The sequence below is a fragment of the Amblyomma americanum genome, chromosome 7 (assembly GCF_052857255.1).
Source record: "Amblyomma americanum isolate KBUSLIRL-KWMA chromosome 7, ASM5285725v1, whole genome shotgun sequence".
NCBI lineage: Eukaryota > Metazoa > Arthropoda > Arachnida > Ixodida > Ixodidae > Amblyomma > Amblyomma americanum.
The window spans coordinates 34,061,880-34,079,241 of record NC_135503.1 but is presented as its reverse complement, the minus strand read 5'-3'; the positions used below and the strand labels follow the sequence as shown (position 1 = coordinate 34,079,241).

General features: G+C 50.4%; 1 protein-coding gene across 2 annotated transcripts in view; it reads left to right on the top strand.

Annotated features, from left to right (window-relative positions):
- Wnt2 (Wnt oncogene analog 2) overlaps window positions 1-17,362 on the top strand; it is a 51,200-nt gene that overhangs the window by 4,690 nt on the left and 29,148 nt on the right. For both annotated transcript variants that reach the window (XM_077631729.1, XM_077631728.1), the window contains exon 2: window positions 16,813-17,033. In XM_077631729.1, coding sequence (XP_077487855.1) covers window positions 16,813-17,033 — 221 coding nt within the window. The remainder of the gene's footprint in view (window positions 1-16,812; window positions 17,034-17,362) is intronic.

The following is a 17,362-nucleotide window of genomic DNA, read 5'->3' as shown; positions in this document are numbered from 1 at the left end:
CCAAGGCCTCCACTCATGACTATACCTACATGTCGAGATGATATACTAGAGTCGTCGCCCTTGTTTCCGCGTGTTCTCACCTTGCGCGTAGAGGTGAACCCGCATTCGACAGAGTAGGCTGCAGGCAGCAAAGGAAAGCACGTCCAGTATGTCTACGAGCGAATCGAACATGTGTCTGGGTCCGCCGTAACCAAACAGCCAAAGAAGGTTCTGTGGCACACGTGACTCTACACGCGTGGCCCTCGCGTGTTCGAGGCATTCCTGCGTAAAGGCGGTTTCTGGACGGGTCCGTCCTCCGCCACGGCCGGCACCGCCACCGGGTTATGGCCCGTAAAACAGGTCTCGGCCTGTCTTCAAAGCTTCCGCAGCCGCCCAATGAAACATGGGCTCACCGACAGGCGAACGCAGTCTTGCGTATACCTGCTTCGAAGCCAATAGCCGGAGGCTTGCCGACTCCCACGGTCTTCGCGTATGGGACGTGCGCGCCGTGGGCGGCTGAGTCGTGGCCACTTCTTTTATGACCGCCCCGAAGCACTTTTTAATCCTCCTAAACACCTGCTTTTCAAAAGTGCTCCTTCTTGTAGGCTTGTCTGTCGTATGGGACCGCTCTTGGGAGACTAAGAAAACTTGCTTCGTGGGCCCCCAGGTTCTAGAAAAGAAAAGCAATATTTATAAAGGCAAAGTCTGGCTTAGCAGAAGACTGCATGTATGCGAGACATCTGGGAGCTGCGTACAACTTCTGGCACCTGCTAAGAAATCTGTAACGTAATACAGTGGTTTGAGGCTGTACCGGTGGATTACTGGTAGTAACGTGCACAGCGCGTCGAAAACGCCGACGCGAAATTGACTTGAAAATGTTTTGCAGCAAATTCCGCAGTTTACACCTCAGCGTCTATCGAAGGGCGAAAGTGTACAAATGTAACCCGTATGAACCTCGCTCAAGTTACCTCGACATTAGTTTGAGAATTAAATTAGTGAAGCGTAAGAATCAACGAAGTTTAGCAGCACTAGTCACTCCAAACTCCTTGTCTTTTTTTCCAGGAAAGTAGGTAAAAAAAATGACACAACGAGATATGTAACGGCTAATGAAATTAGTAATATGTGCGCGAGTAGCTAACAGTCATCGGGTCTTTATTGTCTTTTTTCCGTCCAGCTATCAGTGCTGACCATATTTCCTGGGAACGGGTTGGACCGGAGCCACCTGGAATTGAGTTTGTTTATTCAGGCAGCCAGAACGTTCGCAGCGTGATTACAGACAGACCGCCACTAAACTCAAACCACCTGTTATATGCGTACACACAGCTGAGGGTCTATATAGCATTTGCAGACTGTACAACGCCTCTCCGCTTCACACACGACACCAAAGGACGACGGCTTCTTGGAAAGTGTCCATGTCCTTTCAGATTGCACGGCGGGCTGCGCAGTCGTGCGGAAAGGCCCGAATGTCCTTCCCACAACAATAAGGACCAAGACCTTGGAAAAGTGGCTGACGGACTCTTTGCGGAATAACGTAACAAAAAAAAAAACATGGTTAAGCTAGCCACACGGCTCGGCCTGGTCGAGTAGTAAACAGTGGGTGACTTCGGACTAGGCGTTTTGCATTAATAAGGCTTTGCATTAAAAAGGATGACAGATGTACACTGTCACGCAACAGCAGTGCCCTGCGCAATCGCTGCCCCCTCCCCCCCCCCCTCCCCCCCCCCCCCCCCCCCCCACAGGATCGCTTGTTGGCGTGCATAAACGTTGCCATATCACGTACAGGTAAGGAAAAAATAAAAAACAAGATCAAGAATTTCAGCACTTCACCTTCGTGATCAATCTCCTTCGGTCAACACCGCGAGCTGTAATCTACAACTCTGCGTTGTTACTCAAGGCCGCATACGAACAGCTCCTCGTACTTGGTATTGATTGCACTGCAGAGAAACGGTAGCTTGCCAGTCTTGAAATATCACGAACCAAAATCACCTAAAAAGTGTGTCGCGAAATCCGATCCCAGGAATCAAATTGCAGTTCCCTGTCGTGTATGCCTTTTGATATTGCGTAGTACAGCATACCCAGCATACCCCCCCCCCCCCCCCCCCCCCCCCCCTGTTGAATGTGCGACTGTGGCGCTCTGTTCCAAAACATGAGGGAACTGGTGACGGTCAAGCTTCGACGGTGAAGTGACGGTCAAGCTTCGACAGAGGCGAAATGCATAAGTGCCTGATTCCGGAACGCGTTACAGAATCCCGTGTGGTCGAAATGATCCCGCGGAGTTCGCCACTATTAGGCGCCTCATGGCATCCTTAGCTTTCGGCTCTAAAAATCCGTTTCTTATGTTAATATTACACGGGGGATGGTGGGTACAGTAGCTGCTCGTGGTAATTCAGAGGGCGCACTTTAATACAGTTTATCATGGTTAAGAATCTGACTGTATGAGCAGGTCATTTTCCATTTCATGTTTCCTACTGCTGTCTAAGGCAGAAAAAGCAAAGAGGTCAAGGGGTAACGGATATACGTCCAAATATCTACGCATTTCACTCAGTTTTTATAATAATGACAGTTCCTGATTGATTTATCGATCGATCGATTGATTGATTGATTGATTGATTGATTGATTGATTGATTGATTTAGTGAGTGAGTGGTTAATTTATTGATAAATTATAACGAATGAATGAATGAATGAATGAATGAATGAATGAATGAATTATTGATGGCTTGATTATTTCTTTATTGACGAAGTGATTGATCGGATCGCACTCTGCTGCGAGTTCATCGCATCGGTTCTCCGCCGCCTGCTTCCTCAGCACATGGGCTTGGCTGCGCTGCGCTAGACGACACCTTTTCACCGCGACTGCCAACTCATAAAGCTCGCGATCCTACCTCCTATGTCTGAAGGGGTTTTGAAATCACTCACGCAGCAAAACCTGTCGAGTGCTGTTTCCGTCTCGGCAGCGCATCTTTCACATCTGTCTCAAGCAGCCGCTCACGCTCGAAACTATAGTGTTCAAATCACCCGTCTCGGGCAGAGCACGCACACCCGACAGTAGCTTGCTGCATCCTGGTCACGATTGCTTTCATTGCTTTTATTCGACAACCACGTGGTTATACGCGACGACTGCCTCATTCTGGCGCGCATGCGCCGCGTCAGCCGGGGCATGATTTACGCGCCCGCAGCCGTATTTATAGGAGCTCGTCGCGTCCGCGCCGCGGCGCTGTGGGTAGGCGGGGAGCTATCGGTCGGACGCATCTCCGCGCCGCCGCGTGAGTTATGCCCGACGCGTGGGGGCGCCGGTGTGCGCGACACGCGCGCTCATCGCTCATGAAACGAGTCAGCACCCAATTCAGAGGCGAGATACGGGACTTCAGCCCAGCCGGCTGTGGAGACGCGCGCCGCCGCCGAAGAATCGAGGTTGGCCCGGATAGAGCGAGCAGCCGTCGCCGCCGAGTCAAGCTCCGGGCGGTCGACCCCGACAACGGCGTCATCGGGGCACATCTCGTACCGCCCACGGTGCATGAGAGATCGCCGAGTCGTCGTTGTCAGTGACGGCCGCGGCATCGGTGTCATCTGCCGTACACGAGCGCCATAAGACTGCGGGCGTATCAGGCCAGCTGTCGCTGGCTCGTTAAGCGAGGCATATGCATGAGCGCTTAACTCTGCGCGTCGAGTTTAAGAGGCACTCGGAGGAAGCCTTTCTAGTTTAAGTTCCGCGACGAAGCGATATTACTGGCATCGCTTATCGGTCATCTTTAGGGTGTAACAATGACGGCGCAGGTTCTTCGCTTCGGGTCCTCCTTTTGTTTTGCTGCACTGACCGAATGCGGGCAATACGTTCCATGGCTAGAAATGCATCCTTCAGGTATGTCTGTCGTATATCATCGTGTTCTATTTGAGGTACTTCCGAAAACGGGCCAGTTCTTCCAGTGGGTACAAACAACCACTGACCAGCTGCACGGCGAGGGTAGTGGTTTTATTATAAAAATAATAAAAAAACTTGCAAGAAAAATGTGGATGTCGGCCGCGGGAACTACTATCGGTCATCTTGGGCACCTGAGATGCGGCCAGGAGAAATGTGAGAGACAGGGGAGAAGAGAGGAACGAGGAACACAGGTAGGGTTTGGTTTATGGTTTATGGGGGTTTAACGTCCCAAAGCGACTCAGGCTATGAGAGACGCCGTAGTGGAGGGCTCCGGAAATTTCGACCACCTGGGGTTTTTTAACGTGCACCGACATCACCGACTCAGCCACCGCGGCGGCCCACAGGTAGGGGATAAAGCGAGAAAGGATAGGGGAGAACATACACAACCACTCACAAGATTACACTTACACCGACATGTACACTAAGAAATAGTAATACCGCTCGGGGAAGAGATCAGAGCCGATAAGCTTACCCTTATCCGTCTCGTACACGCTGCACAAGACGGCCAATATCTCATAACAACATACAACATAATATAGTGGCCTTTTATAAAAGTGAGCCCACTAGAGGAGAGCTTACTGCCTGTAAGACTGTAAAGGTACTCCACTATTCCTGTAGCTCTACACTCTAAACACGAATACAACCATATGGGTGTAAAAAGGGGAGTAAGCTGTGCTCTGGCGCTCTCCCTTTTATGAAAGGATGTGCTCTAGAGGACATTTTACTCCCTTCCTTCCGTTTATAGTGTATCATTCGCGTCGTACGCTACAGCTGAGTTGAAATCCAGGTACCGTCAGAAACTTAGCTACTCTAATCAGTGCATGCCTCTGTCTCCCTAGCGATAGTTCTAATTTCCAGGTGAATGGCCTCCGAGTAAGGTGCCAGCAGATCTGCCGAAGCAAACTTCAATAACCAGACTGTGACGGCGACCTGCACAGAAGATTCGCGTGGCCTCTTGGTCTTCTACACAGGTCACGGCAGTGCATGGCAGCTTATTCACTCTGACTAGAGTCACTAAATAAAGACTTAGAGTTCCGTCACTGCAGCACGGCGGTAAGCAGGGGCGGCCATTTTGTTGTTTATCATTGTTGCCAGATTGCCGCTTCGGCGACCTCGCCGCTAACTTTGGCCCGGCCATTTTGTAAACAACGCTGTTAGCCACCCTCCGCTGCGGCGGGGATCGTAGCCGTACGGCATGGAAAGCGGAAAGCGCCTGAAGCGTTTTCCATCATTCTGCGAGTTCAAACAGCCAACAACGCAGCAAAACGGCATCCTCGTATGCTCTTGTGCAGCTGAAATGCTGTAAGGCGCGGAATCCCTGGTCACTGAGTCGGTCACCGGCAGCACTCGCAGCACTAGAACTACCACAGTTGCCCGACTGAAAACGCATAAGCCACAAAATGGCAGCCCCCATGAACCGTAGCAGTGTAAACAAATATCACGTGATGCAAACTGACCAATGATCGTGGCGGCGGCACAGAACAATAGGAGAAAAGAGTGCCGGTACTCTAAGTCTTTATTTAGTGACTCTAACTCTGACTATTTGACATTATGCTATAGCTTCCCGATGTTCCCGTCCAATATGGGCGCCAACGACAGGTGTTGGCGTTGGCCGCTGCCATGCCAGCAGGTTATCTTGTACAGCAGCGGCTGATTTAGCATGTGGCGAGACCTCGACTTCTATTCTAAATTATCGTGCCAAAACGCACATGCTTGCTTATTTGTTTTAGTTCTTGTTCCCTTTGGGAGAGCACGAACTCACGGTCGGGAACAAGAACAAGCCATGGGCCAAGGCCACTAGTTTTGTGCATGTCCTTGCATTTTTTCCCTTCGTGACGTGTGCTCATCGCGGTGGAAAGATGTGGAGTTAAAACCCTGCATTTTTCTCGCGGTTTCTCCCTTTTCGTACATTAGCGTTGCAGGTCTTTCGCGCAACAGATTGCGCAAGACGCGAACATGGCTGCACTAATTAAGATGTTCACGGCTGATTATTCAGGTGGGCTTCAACGCAAAGCTTCTTCATCCAATTTCTGGACCGAGCTCTCGACACTACAGTGCCTCGCGTCTTCTCTTCGGCGTACTCATACCCTGCATTTTCTTTAAACGGCAAATGGGCGAAAAAGCTCGACGTTAGCCCACATCGCCGTTCGGTCACGCATTGCCTACACAGACGCGGACGTGTTCATCGGCGCTCCTGTCACGGCAGCCCGAGGTCTGCCAGAGCAAAGAAGAGCGCGCGTGCCCATGAAGCCACGCAATTCGTGAGCAGAGTGCGGCGGTGATTACATTCCTCTGCGGTTATTAAATAAGGAAGGGCATCCAATTAACGCCGCACCGTTTCGTACGTCTCGAGTCACTACAGCCCGGTTCGTATAATTAAAGACAAAAAACAGGGAATAAAAAGAGAGAAGAAACGACAAGTATAGAGATATAACTCCTCTCGCGTCGGTTCTAATCGCTCCGGCGAGCTGCAGCGATCCAACAGAGCCAGCGAGTGAGCGAGCGGACGACACAGGTCTCATAAGAACTAGAAAGCGAGTGCGTTGTATTCATGCATGCAGTATATATAACTGGAGGGGCGCGCGCGCGTTCGCACACCGACGCACAGACTCAAGCAAACAACACTGCTAGCATCTGAAAGCGGCGCTGGCTGCGAGGCAGTGATTAATGGCGACACGGTCTCGCTTCCATAGGTGGCGGCCGCCGCCGCCTCGGGCTTGTTTCTTGGCGAGGTTAGCTTGCGGAGGTATACTCTGTAAACCTCTCCCTTTTCTCCTCCTCCTCCTCCTCCTCTCCGCCGCCTCTTTCATTTTTCTCTCTCCCTTCTCCATTTGACCACCCCGTGCTCGCCCAGAGAGATAGCGCTTATTCGCGGTGTAAGCGTGTGGAGAAGACACCGCGCTTTGAAATATCGAGCATATGTCTCCCGTAGCCGAGTTCGGATTCGTGCCTCGAATGAGAGAGCGAATGCGGTGTGGTCGCGTGTGTTTTGAAACTGGGGGTGTACACCGGAGTACACAGCGTCGTCCATTACTGTCCGCTGGCACCTCGCGCGCGGTAAGCACGGCCTGTGGCGCGTGGCCAGAGGGCAAACACGGCAGGCGAGAATGACTCGAATACGAGGATAAGCGGAAGGACTGTGGAGGTACGACGCGGGGTTACTGCTCCTTGTCGCCTGATGGCGCGCGACCGAATCGAATTTGTTGGCAGAGCGGTGCAATCGCGCACTGCGTGCGACCAGTCGAATATGAATGCGAAGCTTATCCGCGAATGCGAGGAGGAGCGAGACACCCCCGCCGAGCTTTGCGAATGCGAGGCAGGGGAGGCGATATAAACTGCGCCCCGCTGTATAGATTCAGCGTCGCGTTCTCGCGCGCTTCGAGCCTCAGCTCGCGTGCCTGAGTAGCGTGTGGACGCAGCATCGTCGTGGGCGGCCAGCAAACCCCTTTTGTGGGCGTGGACGTACGAGACCGTAAAGAATAACCGTGGAAACCCTGTCGCACTGTGTGCACTGCTTGACCAGGTAGATGCGAGAGGAAAGTGAGAAAGACAACTACGGGCAGAGAGAGCAGCAAAGGTCACGGCGCAAAAAGCTCACATTTTTTATTTCGACTTTGGTGGTCCGCCAAAGCGTGGACGTCGGGCGTATACAGCGCACGGACAGAGAAAGGAATTTTGCCCGCGAGGAAAAGCGGTCCTACGCGAATTCTCGTCTCGCGGATCGCGCACGAAATTAACGCTTTGATGCGCTCTATCCGCTCATAAACGTGAGGAGAATTAGCATAAGTCGTGAGAGCCATTTCCTCTCTACAGCCCTCTTGACCGACGGAGGTCTCTAACCGCACCACCCACACCGCAGTCTGGAAGGCCTACCTCACCCTTGTCCGCCGCGGTGGACCAGTGGTCATGGCGCTCGGCTGCTGACCCGAAAGACGCGGGTTCGATCCCGGCCGCGGCTGTCGAATTTCGATGGAGGCGAAATTCTAGAGGCCCGTGTACTGTGCGGTGTCAGTGCACGTTAAAGAACCCCAGGCGGTCGAAATTTCCGGAGCCCTTCACTACGGCGTCTCTCATAGCCTGAGTCACTTTGGGACGTTAAATCCACATAAACCAAACCTACCTCGCCCCTGCTTTAAAATGGCCGCTGGGTAGCTCTAGCTACTATACAGACAGGACCGGTTACAACGACCGTTGACGCCAGGACCGTTGACGAAGATGAAGATGCGGTCACTTCTGGTAGCCTAATCGCTGCTCTTTTTCTCGATCGGGACACAGGGAATAGTACTAGGCAAGGAGCCACGCGCTGGGGCCTGCCACGGCCCACCGGGCACTAAACCAGACGGCCCGCTGGGTTGCACAGCGCGTGCCAAGGCCCCAGGGGTCCCCAAATGTGGTCAGTTCCGGCTGATTTATGACGCATCCACAGGGGCCGCGCCGCAGGAGAAAGACAAAGCACCGTGGTAATCGGGGCCAAAGAAAAAGACCCCACCCTTCTAGACAAGGGCACAGCATAGACGCAACCACAACAATAGCCTCTAATGTACACATGCACGCACACACTCACAAGCGAGCGCTGACGAAGCCGATTCTTAGCGGGTTCGGTGCGGCGGACACGTGATTCGAGGCGCTCTACATACAAGCGGCCACGAACAGTAAGCGAACCCCCTTATAAGCTCCGCCCCTTCGCTCAGAACCTATCATCAGGGCTCAGGAGAGCGCGACCAATTCATCACTGGAGAAAAAAGGCAGCGCTTCAGCGGGATGACGTTTCTGCGTAGGCGGAGGCGGGGTGAACTTGCGGTGCTTGCGGAGCTTAGCCGAGAGGCATAGCCCGACTGCCTGCCGCGGTACGGCGGAGGAGCCGGCCGCTCACGTACGCTGTACGTGCACGCCATTGCCGCATCCCTTGCTCCGGGTTTCGGTTTCCGTAAACCCCAATTAGCAGCTGCGTTGCCCGCCGGAGCGGACGGAACCCGATTTGCTTAGACACACAAATGCACACCCCGAAGCGGATGCTCGCCTACGCGAATCTCGGAGGGAACGTTGAGAGAGGGCGAAGACGAGAGGCGGCTGTGTCCGGCGGGTCGAACATGGGTTCACGGTTCAAGGAGAGCTGCTGCCGTCCGAGACTGCGGACGGCAGGAATTAGGCTTTTGTTGCGAGGCCTATAGAGGCGCGAGAGACTAAGGAAGCCGGGCGAGACAGGCGCCACCTCGTCTGCTCTTTTCTTTCGTCCTCTATAATTCGATTAGTCGCGATGCTATGGGTTGACGAACAGGTGCTATGCAAAAACTTCCACTCTTTGCAACCTCCTTCAGGGGGAACAGGTGGCAGAGGACAGCTGTACGGCTGGGATGCCCGCTCTTGAAGAGCATCCTCTGGAAGTCCCGCGAGGGGCAGACCTTCCAGGACCAGGTGAACATAGAGGGCACATTCTCAGGCGCAGCCACTCGTCGGGTGCCTACCTGGATAACACTACCATTGTTATCATTTGTTTTGTGCTTCGACGTGCTGCAGGGCTACGCCGATGTCGGTCACCGATGAACGAGCCCTCTTAGGAGTTATCGCTGTCTGCATCGAAGGGAACCATTGCGAGGGATGTTTAATTGCGAGGACCAAAATGTTAGCGCATGGTGGATGAGGAGAATGATGCAAGAAAGGCGTTTATTACTTGCATGCAACGTTTACTCTCGGCACAGAGGCTGACAGTGACAACCTTGACGAGCGTGCGCTCCTGTTGTTGTTGTTGCCTTGGAGACATGGTACATACTCCTGCTGGCTCGTGAACCTGCTTTTGTGTCCCTTACTCTGTCCCTCGTCCGGTATTTTTGCGCTTCCTAGTTACAACATGCATCACCAACTAGCCCGGTAGCTTGCTCTCCTGAACTCCTGTTGGGGCGGCGACCCTTCCCTGTTTCTTCGTTCTCCTCACTTTACTGAATATTTTCGCACCGATGGTAAAGACTGTGGAAATGCGTTGTCGATAAGGGACGCTTCTTGACTAAGCTTATCGAGCTTCGCCTCTTTTCCGTTCCCTTAAGGAGTGTTCACATTGACGATTCGCACGATCGACGGCCGCGACTCACAAGTGGGCGCGCCTTTACATGCTTATCTCACATCCTCTAGTTCTGCGGTGCACTGCACTTCCTGTGGACTTTCTGTTGAGCTCGAGATTTTGTGTCTTTAATTCCTTCAAAGTGAGAGTTGTTTAGGCCTCTCTGCACTGGCTGCATTTATGGCGTGTACCACCTGTTGTACAATCTGAACACAAAAAGCCCGTTTTGTTCGCCCCGCGCTTAGTTTGCAGACCAAGGACGTCTTTTCGAGGTTTACGACTGCGAAGCCGCTTTTATTGCAATCGAAGTGTACACAAAGGTGGAATGCACTGCAGTACACATGCGTCCTGTCGTTAGGGGCGCCGACGTTCACATACAGTCCTATACAGCTGCGGGGTTTTCATCCAGTGCATCATAAACCGCCGTATATAGTGTAGTATTACACGGTATATGATATTAGGTATTATAATAATGTTACACATAATGTATATAAAATTATCCAAAGTACACTTGCTGGAACGACGCGACTGCGCCTTGGACATAGTGTGCATAGGGGTCATCCCCAACAATTCTGTACAAAAGCATTTTTCAACGGAAAAGAGACTATAAACGCAATTTTTTTCATATATTGTGAGATTTCACAATAACAATCAATATATCCACAGATGTTCCGTCGGCAGGCTCGCATTTTTTTGCTATTAACGTTTTTGCTATCGTCATAAACATTCCCCGTTGGTTTTCTATGGCATTTTTAAATGCTCGGTGAGAGCGATTGAAATATTTTAAGAGAAAGATTTTGCTACGCTTAATAAGAATGGACTATTACCTTCAATATTTAGCCGCCGCGGTGGCTGAGTGGTTACGGCGTTCGGCTGCTGGCCCGAAAGACGCGGGTTCGATCCCGGCCGCGGCGGTCGAATTTCCGTGGAGGCGAAATTCTAGAGGCCCGTGTACTGTGCGATGTTAGTGAACGTTAAAAAGAACCCCAGGCGGTCGAAATTTCCGGAGCCCTTCACTACGGCGTCTCTCATAGCCTGAGTCGCTTTGAGACGTTGAACCGCCAAAAGCCAAAACCATCCTTCAGTATTTACACAACAGTACCTTACAATATTCTTCAGTTCAAATTTTTTTACCGAGAATGTTAGACCTGAAAGCCTTTGCTCAGCAGTGGGCTTAACTAGGCTTAGTAGTAGTAGTAGTAGTAGTAGTAGTAGTAGTAGTAGTAGTAGTAGTAGTAGTAGTAGTAGTAGTAGTAGTAGTAGTAGTACTAGTAGTAGTAATAGTAGACCTTCATTCGCCCATAATTTACAGGCCCAACTAGGCTTATCACCATCATAACGACGACGACTATGTGTTAAATCCTCCTTAACTCTCGTTGCACAGGATAATAACAGGAAGGCACTATAGGAGGACACTCATCTGACCTCCTTCCACCCCCTTTATTCGTCTCCGTCGGCAGACATTATTCCCACAAATGCAGGCCAGACGAAACGAAGCTTAGAATTAAGAAGGGGGGGGGGGGGGGGGGGGCGAGCCCGTTCTGCCGGCGGCATCAGGCATGCAAAGCCCGTCGTCCTAAGCGAGTTGCCACGTCCTCCGTCTAGCGATACGAGTCCGGGCTGGCAAGTCGACTCACTTTGTGGGCGCGATATCGAGGGGGGGGGGGGGGGGGGGGGGATTATTTCGTACACTAAAGCCATATACTCCGTGAGCGGGGCTTTAGCCACGTCGTAGAACCGATAGAGTGGCGAACGTGCCGCGCTTTCTCGATCACACAGCCGGCGCGCTCTCGGCGTGTCGACAGCGCGGACGGCTCTGCAAGCCGATCGCTGGCATGCGTTTCGCGCCGTATTAAAGACCCGGACTGCCTACACACTTCCCGTGAGTCGCTTTGTGTGCGTGCGTATGTATGCATGTGTGTCTTTCTTGGAGAGATTCGATGTCTGCGTTGTGGGAAATCTCACTGTAAAAGCGGCAGTTTGCGTGCCCACTGCGTGCGAGGTGCGTTTTCTGTTACGGACTCGCGTGCATATCAACGAGGTCCGCTCTCGCCTTTAAACACTAGGCGCGATCAAGAGGCGGCGATAAGGCCGGCTCGAATAGACACCGCTTTGCGACAGTCTCGCCCCTCCCTATTTTTTAAGTTCGTGCGTGAGAGTGAGTGCTCGCTTTTTTTTTTCCGGCTGATTGAGGAGATTTGAAGGCGAGGTCTGGTTTAGTTGGATTTGCTAAAGAGCGGGTAACTGAGCGATATAGTTGTTTTTTAGAGCTACACGGTCGTTGTTTTATCTAACGAGCAAACTGAGAGACTTGGGAGCCCTCCATGACCTTCAGACAGCACCATTTATGATCAGATATAGTCGGGCAGTCCTAAGCTAAATGGAGGTGCGGACTGGCAGTTCAGGCTTTATACATATGTGCAAGTTTGTATCCAGTACACGTTGTTCGTGATGTTTTTGGGCTGCACATTTGTAAAGGGTGGGTAGCTCTTCAACTCGTAAACCTTAAAAGGGGCTTTTAGGACGGGACCCGTGAGAAGTTTGCGAAGGAACGCTTTCTGTATGGGAAGTACTGGCCTTCTAACTTCTTACCTTTACCCCCGTCCTTTATCGCATTGCGCCTGCTGCCTAAGGACTTACCGGAAAATCTGTTCCTGCTTTCTGGCGTTGATTTGAAACGTTGCATTTTGTACGCGTTAAGGTTTAGAGCTGATACGGCACCTCCGTTTCTACTCAAACTCACCGGACTGACACACTACTGACAGTGTTTTCTGTTGAACGCGACGGCACGATTTCAATGCCAGTCGCTTGGGTCGATAATCGCTCGAGGTCCAGACGCATTAGTGTAGACTTTGGCGGAAAGAAAGAGAAATGGCAAAGGTACAACCGCGCAGGGCTTCCTAATTTTATACAGGAATATGCACAGCAAAGCAGACATAAAAAAGAGACCACAGAGCGCTGTTACGCAGTGATTCCAGCTGTCTGGAGTTGTTGAATATTTGGCCGTAACTCCTGAAGCCGATAGTGTCGCATTGGCTACACCACTTCGAGCTTTACAGACATCAGTTGCTGCGGCTGTCATTCACAGATTCCAACTTTTTTTTCCCCTGAAAACACGCGAAAGCGCCATCCTTAGCTTTGCAGAAAAAAAAAAGTCCTCTTTCATTATACATATTAAGCTAGGAGAGTAATGGAAGCTGCGAAGTAAACCTTTCTCAGGTGGGGGTAAGCGTATTTTCACGGTGCCGTATGACGTCAAGTCAAACCAAGTCAAGTCAAATTTTATTTTTCAGCGTCTCCCGTCTGCTGACAGCTTTAATGTTGAAGGGGAGGACAAGCAAAAAGCCTAACAAGGGCTTGACAAGGCACTCAAGAGCGACGCAGGGCTAACAAGATGCACATAGTTCAATAAATGGCAGAGAATATATATATATATATATATATATATATATATATATATATATATATATATATATATATATATATATATATATATATATATATATATCAACAAAAGGGAACTGCAAAAAAACACACAGGATATTATTAACCAACACATTTTCGCTTCATATGCAGCAAAAAGATGAGACATTGGTTGAAGAAAAAAAAGTTACCGAGCAGGATAAAATAAAAAAGACATCATAATAAAAGATGAACAATAATTCTAGGGTGTGTTTAGGCGTCTATAGTTCCGTCTCACCTCAATGAACAGAGTTATGTTCTTGTACGGTCCCACTAGCTCTAGCAATGAGACAGCCACTCAGCCGTCATGACAACGGTTAGCACGCGCGCTAATCTGCGTTTAAAGCAGGTTTTTACTACGGTGACCTCTCTACCGGCGGTATCCAATAGCACCAGTTTTCAACAGTCTTCAACAAAGATCTCTGTTGTGGGCTCACTTTAGGAAGCACTGCAATAAAGGCAGTGCTTAAAAGTTTGCCATGTAGCCAGCAATGGAAAGATTAGGGTTGCTTGCAGCCCGTCTCAGCATATTTTAATGCGAAAGCATTATTAGTCCCATTACGAGCAAAGCCGGTCGCGAGAGTGTGTGTAGTCCGAGATGATACAGAAAATCGCAGCGCTGGCAAGAAAACTAGGGTGACGTCATCAAACGGCCGTATGACGCGCATAGAAAACCGAGCACCGCCACTTCAGACTCCCCACTGGCCGACCTCAATGTAGTGCCGGTTTTACCGACAACACTCGTAACAAAATTGTGGCGCGACCGTTCGTCGTAGAGTGTTCCGGGTGGTGTTATACGATTTCTCGTTGCATATAGCTCACATGCGATAGTCAAGTCGGAGGCTATAGCTTGCGACAGATATTCGAACCGACGACATATGCATCTTTAATTGTATGTCTTCCCAGACTTTTCATCTCTTCCCTTAAGCTGCGGTTGAGGTGTCCAGCGAGATGTGAGACACTCGCGATGAAAAACCAATTTTGGTATCAAAATTGTGTGTGCACCCGCCGCGGTGGCTCAGTGGTTAGGGCGCTCGACTACTGATCCTGAGTTCCCGGGTTCGAACCCGACCGCGGCGGCTGCGTTTTTATGGAGGAAAAACGCTAAGGCGCCCGTGTGCTGTGCGATGTCAGTGCACGTTAAAGATCCCCAGGTGGTCGAAATTAGATCGGATACCTCCACTACGACACCTTTCTTCCTTTCTTCTTTCACTCCCTCCTTTATCCCTTCCCTTACGGCGCGGTTCAGGTGTCCAACGATATATGAGACAGATACTGCGCCATTTCCTTTCCCCCAAAAACCAATTATTAATTATTAGTATCAAAATTGCGATGCAACCGCTTTTCGTGCAGCGTTCCGGGGGGTGTCATACGCGCGCGCGAGTGTGCGCGTGTGGGTGGGTGTCAGGGCACTCAAGAACAGTAATGCTTTCGCATTCCCACAAGTAAGCAGTCTTAAATGTATCTGCCGATTTTTTCTTCTGACGTGCAACATTAGAATCTAATCAAGCCATATAAAAAGTGTACTCTGGCCAGCTCACCACCGTCGCGTAGCAGGTAATGTCGAGCGCAACTGTACGAACACGTAGCTTATAACTATTGATAAAAAGGTGGATAATACGCGGGGACGTCTACAGTATGTGGCGAGTTGCACAGCATTGTCTAGAGCACAAGTGGGCTAGACCAATCCACGTATGCTCTACAATGTACGTGCAGGATGAATTATCCGCGCCTAAAGTAAATGAGCCATGTGTGGAAGCAGCTTTAAATTTTTCGTATTGAAACCTAGCATTGTAGTGGAAGTTCAGTCGATCAGTATATGTCAAAGGGTGACTGAGGATAACTAGATGTCGATCTATGCCAGCCGCGTACCGCGTTATATTAACGAAGAGACCACTTTCACTCAAAACGAAGCTTTTATAAGCTAAAAAATATCGAAATACGAAATGCAGGTGCTGCCGTCATCGGCCGATTTCGCAAGCAAAATGCGTGCATAAATTTACGCGGATCCCGGAGGCTACCCTACACCGCCATTCACTTCAAAAACGGTGGCAGCCCGACCTTTTCAGTAATGACGTCACTAGTTTCAATCGACTTGCGTCAACATCTGCAAGTCCAACTTTCTCGCCGATAAATGCGTCTTTTGTGTGCGGACAAAAGCCAACATAGCCAGGAAGAGCCAGAGGGGCACAATGTTTGCTGGGAACAATAATTGGATAAAGTTCTCCACATCGTCCTTTTAAATATGGTAGACCGTGGTTATCGTTTTCCTACTGCAATATTAAGGTATACCCTTTAATAAAGCCGTATCGTCCTTTGCGTAGACATACATTTTCTACCCATGTATAATACATTCCTTTCTTCGTGGTGGTGGTGGTGGTGGTGGTGGTGGTGGTGGTGGTGGTGGTGGTGGTGGTGGTGGTGGTGGTGGTGGTGGTGGTGGTAGTAGTAGTAGTAGTAGTAGTAGTAGTAGTAGTAGTAGTAGTAGTAGTAGTAGTAGTAGTAGTAGTAGTAGTGTTTATTCAAAAATAAAAGAAATATAAAAAATCAAAAGGAAGGAAAAGATTTTTGCTAGCCCCGGCATCTGCCATCACTAGGAGGCACCTGAGCTCTGCTCGAGGGGATGCTTGTAGCGCGACAAAAAACACAAGGGACAGAGACGAACGGGACAAGCGCCACTCTCAACTGGTTTTATTCAAAAAAACGATCGCAACATTTATACATTTCCCCTTCTTCTTCAAGAACATAATCACCCGATCCCACATGCGAATGACACGCAAATATCACGCTTGAATCAAATCAGTTTATCTAAAAACCTGTACTCGTTAGAAAACATCGTCACCGAAGGGCTGCTGACGCATTCCGACCCTTTCTTTTTGATATGGAACGCCTCAATTAGTTTGGCAGAAGCAAAGATGCGCTGACGCGTGAACTAATTGAGGCGTTCCATATCAAAAAGAAAGGGTCGGAATGCGTCAGCAGCCCTTCGGTGACGATGTTTTCTAACGAGTACAGGTTTTTAGATAAACTGATTTGATTCAAGCGTGATATTTGCGTGTCATTCGCATGTGGGATCGGGTGATTATGTTCTTGAAGAAGAAGGGGAAATGTATAAATGTTGCGATCGTTTTTTTTTTTTTTTTGAATAAAACCAGTTGAGAGTGGCGCTTGTCCCGTTCGTCTCTGTCCCTTGTGTTTTTTGTCGCGCTACAAGCATCCCCTCGAGCAAAATGAACCAACTCGCCCAGCAAAATGTTTTATTGAACTTCACCTGAGCTCTATTCCCTCGTTTTCAGTGAACTTTCTTCGTCAGTCTGTAGCCACAGCGTCAACTCCGACTGAGATAGTTGCAGCGTCCTTCCTTTCCTCGTCATAATCTCCTCCTCCTCATGCAGGCTCAGCGCGGCGCTGGCCCCCGCGCTCATCTGCGACCGGATCCGGGGTCTGACCGCGGCCCAGCGGCGCTTCTGCGCGGCGCGGCCCGACGTGATGGTGGCCGTCGGGGAGGGGGCACTGCTGGGGCTGGCCGAGTGTCGCCGACAGTTCCGACACCGCCGGTGGAACTGCTCCGATACCGGTGCCTACGAGTCTGGCTTCGGACAGCTGTTCACCGTCGGTATGTGCTCACGACGGAGGCGAAACGCAAAAGGCGCCCGTGTGCTGTGCTATATGTCTGTGCGTGTCAAAGGTCCCCAGGTGGGCGAAATTATTCCGGAGCCCTCCACCTCGGCCCCTCTTTCTCGCCATCTTCTTTCGCTCCCTCCTTTATCCCTTCCCTTACGGCGCGGTTGAGGTGTCCACAGAGATGTGAGACAGTTAAGGCGCCATTTTCATTCATCAAAAACCAAGTTAACGCGCATATACAGTTACTGTGCCATTACCATTGATCAAAAACTAATTTAATGCGCATACAGTTACTGTGCCATTTCCATTGATCAGAAACCA